An 8,981-nucleotide genomic window follows, 5' to 3' on the forward strand; every position below is an offset into this window, starting at 1 on the left:
CACAGCGGGATGGGGGGCCTGGGGCTTCTGCACACCTGGATGTACCTCCACAGGTAGAAATAGGTGTCTCTGAAGGGATTCTTGCTTTGAGGACACTGGACCTGATGATCCCTAGGGTCTCTTCCTATATTAAATTCCTCTGAACTTTAGGACTGGGAGCTTCCCAAAAGGCAGAGCCTAGCTTCTGTGGGTACTTAATTGTTTGAAGAATAAATGGTTGGATAAAAAAGCAAAAAAAAAAAAAAAAAAGAAAAAGAAATAGGTGTCTCCCACACTGTAGACAAGTGCAAGCCCACCTCACTCCTTCAAGGCGATTCTCACAACTCCCCACCTGCCCTAACCATCCAGTTCCAACTCCTCCACCAAAGAGAGGGACGGGACCCTGGGACTCAAATGGAGACATCTGGACACACATTGGCCACTCTCCCGGGACCACCCACAAACCTCTTATCCCCAGCCTCCCAGCTGCAACTTGCCCTTTCTAACTCTAGCACCGCCCACGACCGAAGTTGTAAAAGGAACAGAGTTCAGCTCAACCCGCTTCTGTTTTCCCTCCTTTGGCGCCTGACAAAGATGAGAGAGACCCTCAGAGAAGAAACCCAGGACACTGACAGTTCACCTCCTCCCACCCCAGTGCCCTCACAGCGGGGTCCTTCTCCCCTGTCCTCGGAAACCCAGGAGGCAGCCCATGACCAGGCATGGAGACTCCACATGCGCCCCACCCCTCCCCGCCAGCCCGCAGGTTTCCCGGCTGGACCCCTTCCTTCCCACTGCCCGACACCCAATCAGAGAGAACCCGATCCGGGAGGGCAGGGTGCCAGGGGCCGGGCCCAGAATAGTGCTGCGCACTTGCTCCTGGAGCCCGCCGGCGCCGGAGGACGCGCTGCGTAGGGTACCGGGTCCCGCGCGGGGGTTGGGTGGCGGGAGCCGGAGCCGCTGAGGCCGGAGGGCCGAGAGCGCACCACCGCGTGGATGTGTGCGCGTGTGCGTGCGTGTGGGTGTGTTTGGCCAGGATTTTCTCTGTATGTGAGCATGAGGGTGTCTGCATGTGTATATTCTTTGTGTGAGTCTATGTGGTTCTGTGTGTGTCTGGGAAGTGTTGAATATGTGGTTTTCTGAGTGCGTATAAGTGTTTGGGTAGGTTGTGTGTGTTTATGTGTGTTTGTGAGGCGGGTGTTTGTGTGTGTGTGTTTGTGGCGTGTGTGTGTGGTGGGAAGGGGAGCTCCCTTCGGTTCAGAGTGTAGGGCATTTTCCCCACCCCTTCAGACATTCTTCTCCGCGCAGACGCCCTCCTGGAGCAGCCTCGTGGGACCTGAGCACCAAGGTAGGTGCGGCTGCCCCTCCCCCTGGGCCCAGCCTCTTCTCCCGCTTCCTTTTCTCCCATGTCTCTAGGCCCCCAATCTCCCCCACTCTACTAGTCTGGCTTTTGTCTTCCTCTCCTTTCCCTTCTCTGTTCCCCTTTGTTTCTTCTTCCGCCTTTTACCCCAACTCCTTCCTCTTTCAGAAGAAGAAAGGGGGGATCTAGAGTCTGAAGATTTGGACCCTCCTGACTTTATCACTTACTAGCTGTGTGATATGTGGCAAATTACTAACCTCTCTGATCTCAGGTCCCTTGTTAGTGAAATAGGGATGATAATGCCTCCCTTATAAGATTGCTATGAGGTTTGAATGAGAAACAAGTTGGTGGAAAAGCCCTTTGGAAGCTTGCAAATATTAAATATTATCGCTCATAACATTTTAATTGATTTTATTGTGTTACTCCCCAGTAACCACACAGGCCCCATTCCCCCTTCCAGAGATGAGCTTCCTAGAGCAAGGAGATAGCACTTCATGGCCGTCACCAGCCATGACCACCAGCTCAGAAAGAAGCCATGGGGAACAGGGGACCAAGGCCTCGAGATGGACAAGGCAGGAGGATGCAGAGGAAGGGGAGCCGCCAGGCCTGGGGGAAGGTGAGGCCAAGGCCAGTTCTGGCGAGAAGGGACTGGGGGCAGTGGGAAGTCCCCGATCCTGGGGCCAAGCTCTGCCCTGGATCTCCCCATAACACAGACACATGACATCGTGTGGCCTCAGTCTCCCCACATGGGAGAGGACAAGTGCATTGCTGACCCAGGGGCCCAGCATGGCCAACTCAGGGCAGAGCCACCATCCTGTGTGACTCTCTGAGACTCAGCTCTCTCACCTGCAAAGTGGGGGCCTCATCATCCAGGCTTCCCAAGGCTGCTGTGAAGATGAACGGAGACAGCAGATGAGAAAGTGCTTTGGCAGATGGAGTTACTGTCCTCTCCCCCCCAACAGGTGTCCAGTCCAGGCCAGCTGCTGAGTCCACCGGGCTGGAGGCCACATTCCCCAAGGCCACACCCTGGACCCAAGCTGCTCCCTTGGCTGGGGTGGGCTCCCCCACAGCAGAGCGGGGCATCCTCCCTGCTGACTGTGCAGCCTCAGCCTCCGGCTCCAGCACAGATGATCTGGATCTGGGCATAGAGTTCTCGGCTACAGCAGCCTGGGGCAATGAGCTCGGCCTGGTGGAAGAGAGGCCGGCCCCATGCCCGTCCCCGCAGGCACCGTTACCCAGGCTGTGCTGGGACGATGAGCTGCGGAAGCCAGGAGCCCAGGTCTACATGCACTTCATGCAGGAGCACACCTGCTACGATGCCATGGCAACCAGCTCCAAGATGGTCATCTTCGACACCATGCTGCAGGTGAGGCCGCACCTCCGCCCCACCTCCATCCTCATAGCCCCCAGGATGCCCTGCCAGCCCTGCCCCGCTACAAGCCCCTTCCAGAATTCCTTCTTAGCACCATGGAGACCGGCGGAGGAGGGCTTTTTCTCTCTGTGTACACCCCCTAATTGTCATCCCAGCTCTGCAACTCAGTATCTATAGGGTTTGGGGTAGGTCTTTGTGCTTCGCTCATCCCTAAAATGGGGATAGGAAGGCCTGCTTTACCCTACAAGTTTCAGAGGACTCCTGGGCTAACCCAAGATGAGAGGGAGCATTTTGCACACCCCGAATTGCATGGAAAGCATTGCAGGGTGGCTTAGGACAAAGAGCGGGGAACTCTTGAAAAGAGAAAAATAGGATGAGCTCTGGTCTCCACTCTTCCAGTAGGCTAGGCTACGAAACACCTGATCCCTTTCTTCTCGCTGCATATAGGAGAGCAGTGTGGAGTGTAGAGAAGAAGCAGAGTATATGTATGCTCCACAGTTCACTATTTGACTCTAGCAGTATATAGACAAATATATTTAATTTAGTAGTTTTGTATTTATTTTGATATGTATTAGAAAAATACAACCAGCCTGTAGAGATAATATTGTTTAGGATGAAGGGAAAATGAGTCCATGTAAAATTTATTTAGAAAAAAATATCTCGTACATATCATATAAATAATTACACCTCTAGTACTTAGATTAGCAAAAAACGATCCTGTGTGTATCTGTACACATATGACTTTGGTGTAGAAACACTGAGTTAGTTTCCTACACCCTGGTATGCCTGATAAGGGGTCACCTCAGTGCCTCTGGCCACCAGCAGCCTTATCTCTGTAGCAAATGTGCCGACAAGGGTCATGTCGAGTAGCAGGCAGCCTCGTGTAGTGGAGGGCCCAGGAGAAGGCCCTGTGGAAGGACCCCGGTTGGGACAGGGGACTCTGAGGGGCAGTGAGCAACTCACCCTCGACTGTTCTCCCCGGCGCTCAGATCAAGAAGGCCTTCTTCGCCCTGGTGGCCAATGGCGTCCGGGCGGCACCTCTGTGGGACAGCAAGAAGCAGAGCTTTGTGGGTGAGAAGGGGCTGGGAGGCAGAGGTGGCGGGGGAGGGAAACGGGGGAACTTGTGGGGCGCTTCTGGGGCTGAGCTCTGACACACCACAGGCTTGAGCTGGGCAGGGGCCGGGCGTGGGGGAAATGTGCCAGCTGGGAGACCCCATCTGCGGGATAGCTGTGACCAGCTGACCCCTCCAGCTCCACCACCCCATGGTCCCATGTCATAGGTGCTAAGGAGGAAAAGAGAAAAGGAAGAGGAAGAAATGCGGAGAAAAGAAAAAATGGGGAGGAAAGGAGAGAAATGACAGGGGAAGCATAAGAGGGAGAACCCCATTTCTCAAGCATGGGAGGAGCTACCCTCCTCTCCTCTTTCCGAAACCCCACTTTTGTCTCAGTCGGAGGACACTGGCCAGGTGGGGCGGGGGGGCTGAGCCCTCAGCCTGCCTCCCACCCCAAGGCCCAGGCTGACCCCCGTCCCCCCGCTCCCACCCCGCAGGGATGCTGACCATCACAGACTTCATCTTGGTGCTGCACCGCTATTACAGGTCCCCCCTGGTGAGGAAGCGGGCTGGGGGTTCTGGCGGCACCCATCTGTGCTGGGGTGGAGGGAGTTCAGGGGGCCCAAGTCTGACTTCAGGAGTTCTGTTGATGTTCTAGGTCCAGATCTATGAGATTGAAGAACATAAGATTGAGACCTGGAGGGGTGAGTGGACAAAGGGGCCTGCAATGGGGCAGAGGGTGTGAGGGTTGAGGGTAGGGCTAAGGACCTCGGGCAGAGGATGGGCAGTGGGGATTTCCTGAGGGGAGCAGGGAAAAGGCAATAGGGAGCCCGGGGGGCCCGAGGGGCTGGGGGCTGCTGGGTGAGGCAGGGTGGCCAGTTCCCTTGCCCTGACTCCAGTTTTTCCTGCAGAGATCTACCTTCAAGGCTCTTTCAAGCCTCTGGTCTCCATCTCTCCCAGTGACAGGTAAGCGTCCCCAGCCACCCACTTGGGCCTCCTTGCCCTGCACAGACCCCTTCCCCAGCTCCTCAGTTCTGAACTCACGGGCTCACCGTGGGCAAACTGCGGACAAGGCAGCCTTGGCACCCTGTCCTGCTTTCCGGGGGCTGGGATGAAGAGCATCTCTCCCCAGGCTGCCCCAGCCTCACTGCTCCCACTTCTGCAGCCTGTTCGAAGCCGTCTATACCCTCATCAAGAACCGGATCCACCGCCTGCCGGTCCTGGACCCAGTCTCAGGCACTGTGCTCCACATCCTCACACACAAGCGGCTGCTCAAGTTCCTGCACATCTTTGTGAGCCTGGGCACAGCCTCAGGGGGAGACCCGGGGGGCAGAGGAGTCTTCAGCCCTAGGGATTGGGGAGGGAGCAGCTGGGAGCCCTCTGGGGGCTACTCCACCCTTATTCCTACCTGGCCCCAACCCAAGCAGGGCACCCTGCTGCCCGGGCCCTCCTTCCTCTCCTGCACCATCCAAGATGTGGGCATTGGCACGTTCCGAGACTTGGCCATGGTGCTCGAAACGGCACCCATCCTGACCGCACTGGACATCTTTGTGGACCGGCGCGTGTCTGCACTGCCTGTGGTCAACGAAGCTGGTACCTACACCCAAGATGGGGGCTCTGGCTGGGGTGGGACTGGGGGTAGCAGGGGTCTATGTGACATCAGCTCGCGGCCCAGGATGGAGTCAGGGCTACATGTCTCTGCCTGCTTTGAGCCTTGGATCAGTTACTTAGCCTCTCTGAGCCAGACCTCAATTTCTTGCTCTGAAAAAGGGTTAAAGGAGCCATGGCTGTAAACTGCTTCAAAGTTAAAAATCACCATAATGAAACTGAATATCAAGAAGTGTTTTAATCTATTTTTTGGTTATGAAAATTTTCAAATGTATGAAAATGGTAGAAAAAACTCTATAACAAACCCCACCTATCCACCCAGATTAACTACTGTTAACACATTGCCATTAACCAGTTCTTTTTTTTTTCCACTGAAGTAATTTAAAGTAAATTATATTATAGAATCATGTCATTTCACCCCTTAACACTTCATCTGAATCTCTTAAAATAAGTATGTTTCCTACATCACCTAACAAAATTATGAATAATTTATTAATGTTATCTAGTATTCAATCCTAATTCCATTTCCCCATTTTCCCTAAGAATATCTTTTTTTTATGGTTGATTTGTTCAAATCAAGATCCAATTAAGGTCTATGCTTTGAATTTGCTTCTTTTGTCCCTTAAGTCTCTTTTAATCTAGAACAGTTCCCTCACCACTTAATTTTCATGACATTGATGATGAGAAGCCTGGGTCTATTGTCCTGCAGAACGTCCCACTTCCAGAGATTCTTTTCTGTCTTCTGCAGTTGGCCTGTACATTGTTCCTCTCTTCCTGTGTTTCCTGTAAACTGGAAATTAGTTCTAAAGTCTTGATCAGATTCAGGCTATACTTTTTTTTTTTTTTTTTTTTTTTTGCGGTACGCGGGCCTCTCACTGTTGTGGCCTCTCCCGTTGTGGAGCACAGGCTCTGGACGCGCAGGCTCAGCGGCCATGGCTCACGGGCCTAGCCGCTCTGCGGCATGTGGGATCTTCCCGGACCGGGGCACGAACCCGTGTCCCCTGCATTGACAGGCGGACTCTCAACCACTGCGCCACCAAGGAAGCCCCCTTTTTTTAAAATTTATTTTTGGCCGTGTTGGGTTTTTGTTGCTGCGCACGGGCTTTCTCTAGTTGCAGCGAGTGGGGGCTACTCTTCGTTGTGGTGCGCGGACTTCTTATTGTGGTGGCTTCTCTTGTTGCAGAGCATGAGCTCTAGGCGCACAGGCTTCAGTAGTTGTGGCACATGGCTCAGTAGTTGTGGGGCACGGGCTTAGTTGCTCCGCGGCATGTGGGATCTTCCCAGACCAGGGCTTGAACCTGTGTCCCCTGCATCGGCAGGCAGATTCTTAACTACTGCACCACCCGGGAAGTCCCCAGGCTATACATTGAGGCTAGAATATTTCAGAGGTGATGCCATGTACTCATATTTTGTCACGTCAGGAGGCATGATGTCAGTTGTCTCTGCGATACTGTTTGATCTGTGGGTTCAGGCCTGCTGCCTCATTATAAAGCCAGTAGCCTGGGGGTGGGGAGGATGTTGAGGAGTTCGCTCCGCATGCCCGCCCCAGGCCCCTACACAGCATCCTGGTTCTGACCTGAACCTCTCCCCCTTCTCTCACCTTCCTCCCCGGCCCCCCAATCCCTGCAGGACAGGTTGTCGGCCTCTACTCCCGCTTTGATGTGATTGTAAGTGTCTCTGGGGGATGGAGGGGAGCTGGGGGTGCCACAGGGAGGCTGAGGTGGGGGGATCGATGTGGGGGGGGGTGTCTGTGGACCAGGGGGGCCTTTACAAGTGTATACAGGGAGATATCTGTGGGGCTGGAGCCTGGCCGAGGGCTGATGAAGAGCAGTTCTCCCTCCTGCCCAGCACCTGGCAGCCCAACAAACATACAACCACCTGGATGTGAGTGTGGGAGAAGCACTGAGGCAGAGGACACTGTGTCTGGAGAAAGTCATTTCCTGCCAGCCCCACGAGACCTTGGGGGAAGTCATCGACCGGATTGTCCGGGAGCAGGTACCCACACCCCTTCGTACATGCTCCCAACACACGGGGCCCAGTCCTTCTCATGAGCAGCTTCAGCGAGCCCTATCCATCGGGCACCTGCCCTGTCCTCCCATCTCATGGCCAAGCTCTTGGTGTCCACACTGGCTGGTGACTGGTCCTGTTGTTGGGGCCTTCGCCCAAGGGCCGCAGCCCGCTGACCACCCTGGGGCAGGCAGAGCCACCGCTAACTGGTTTCTAGGAGGCACTCTCTTGCCCCCACAGTTATGTTAAATTGTTTGCCCCTAATTCTTTTTTTTTTTTTTTTTTTTTTTTTTTTGCGGTACACGGGCCTCTCACTGTTGTGGCCTCTCCCGTTGCGGAGCACGGGCTCCGGACGCGCAGGCTCAGCGGCCATGGCTCACGGGCCCAGCCGCTCCGCGGCATGTGGGAACTTCCCAGACCGGGGCATGAACCCGTGTTCCCTGCATCGGCAGGCGGACTCTCAACCACTGCACCACCAGGGAAGCCCCCGCCCCTAATTCTTAGTGCCAACCTCATTGGCTGCCGTAGCCACATGGCGCTGCCCCCTCACTGAGCCTCTGTGCACCCACAGGTGCACCGGCTGGTGCTCGTGGATGAGACCCAGCACCTCCTGGGTGTGGTGTCCCTCTCCGACATCCTTCAGGCTCTGGTGCTGAGCCCTTCTGGCATCGACGCCCTCGGGGCATGAGAACATCAGAGTCTTCACTCTTAGGCCACCTTCCACAACCGGAAGCCAGCGAAGGGAGCCGGGGACTTGGCCTTCACCTCCCCTGACCCCCCATTTGCTGGTTCGGCTCTTGTTCAGGTAGGCTCTGCCCTGGGCCATTGACCTCAGCTCCAGCCCCTCAGTCTCCCCGGGCACCCAGATCTCAGATTGGGCCCCCCCTGAGGATGGGAGTGGCCCAGTTCAGAGCTGAGCAGCCTCGTGAAAACTCCAAGTGTCAGGACTCACTGCGGGGCCACTGCTTTGTCCCATTCTCAGCTGAGGTGATGGAGGCCCTCATAAGAGGGGTGGACGGGGGCTGGAGTAAAGGCAAGGCAGTGATGTGACTTCAGGGACTCCCAGGAGATTGATCTGCCCTTTCACAAGTCAATTCCCGCCTGCTTGGACTTCCACTGGAAGGAAGCCAGTTACTAAACCTGGGCTGAATGGAATTTCCACACTCGGTAAGAACTAAGGCTGAAAGGAGAGAGCTTCTCTCTAAGTACTCATTGCAGTCAGTTTGACATGATCTCAGGCTCTTTCCTGGTAGCACCTTTGCTAGGGGTTTGCAGAGGGGGGAGGTGCAGATTCCACCTGCTTAGCAAGGATGGCAAGACTGAGGTTCCCCTATTGGAAAGGCAACCTCCCCTCCCTATTTAATCTTCCTTTCTCTTTCCCTCACAGGCTTCTGCAGCCCTCCCCAATTGCCCTGCCCTGCCTGTGCTCCCAGAAGCCCTCAGGAATGCCTGGTCCACCATGGAATGATGAACTTAAGAACAACTGAGTCAAGCCTGGAGCTCTCTGAACCAGAGGCACTAGGATTACCCCAGGGCTGACTGATTTGTGCCACCCACACTTCTCTCCCCCTACCTGGCCCCGGTGGGGTGGGGAGCCCTCAGTCCA

The 8,981-nt window shown here is 55.0% G+C and overlaps 1 protein-coding gene across 1 annotated transcript; it reads left to right on the plus strand.

Annotated features, from left to right (window-relative positions):
* Window positions 1-1,290: 1,290 nt before the first annotated feature.
* PRKAG3 (protein kinase AMP-activated non-catalytic subunit gamma 3) lies at window positions 1,291-8,063 on the plus strand (the record flags this gene model as incomplete). Its single annotated transcript, XM_079710261.1, has 12 exons — window positions 1,291-1,324; window positions 1,797-1,952; window positions 2,299-2,702; window positions 3,698-3,779; window positions 4,258-4,316; window positions 4,419-4,464; window positions 4,672-4,726; window positions 4,926-5,052; window positions 5,188-5,353; window positions 6,998-7,035; window positions 7,217-7,363; window positions 7,947-8,063. Exons 2-12 carry the CDS (start codon window positions 1,799-1,801, stop codon window positions 8,061-8,063), a joined length of 1,395 nt encoding a protein of 464 aa, XP_079566387.1. The 5' UTR covers window positions 1,291-1,324; window positions 1,797-1,798.
* Between the last annotated feature and the right edge of the window lie 918 nt (window positions 8,064-8,981).

Source organism: Hyperoodon ampullatus (genome assembly GCF_949752795.1).
Source record: "Hyperoodon ampullatus genome assembly, chromosome: 8".
Taxonomy (NCBI): domain Eukaryota; kingdom Metazoa; phylum Chordata; class Mammalia; order Artiodactyla; family Ziphiidae; genus Hyperoodon; species Hyperoodon ampullatus.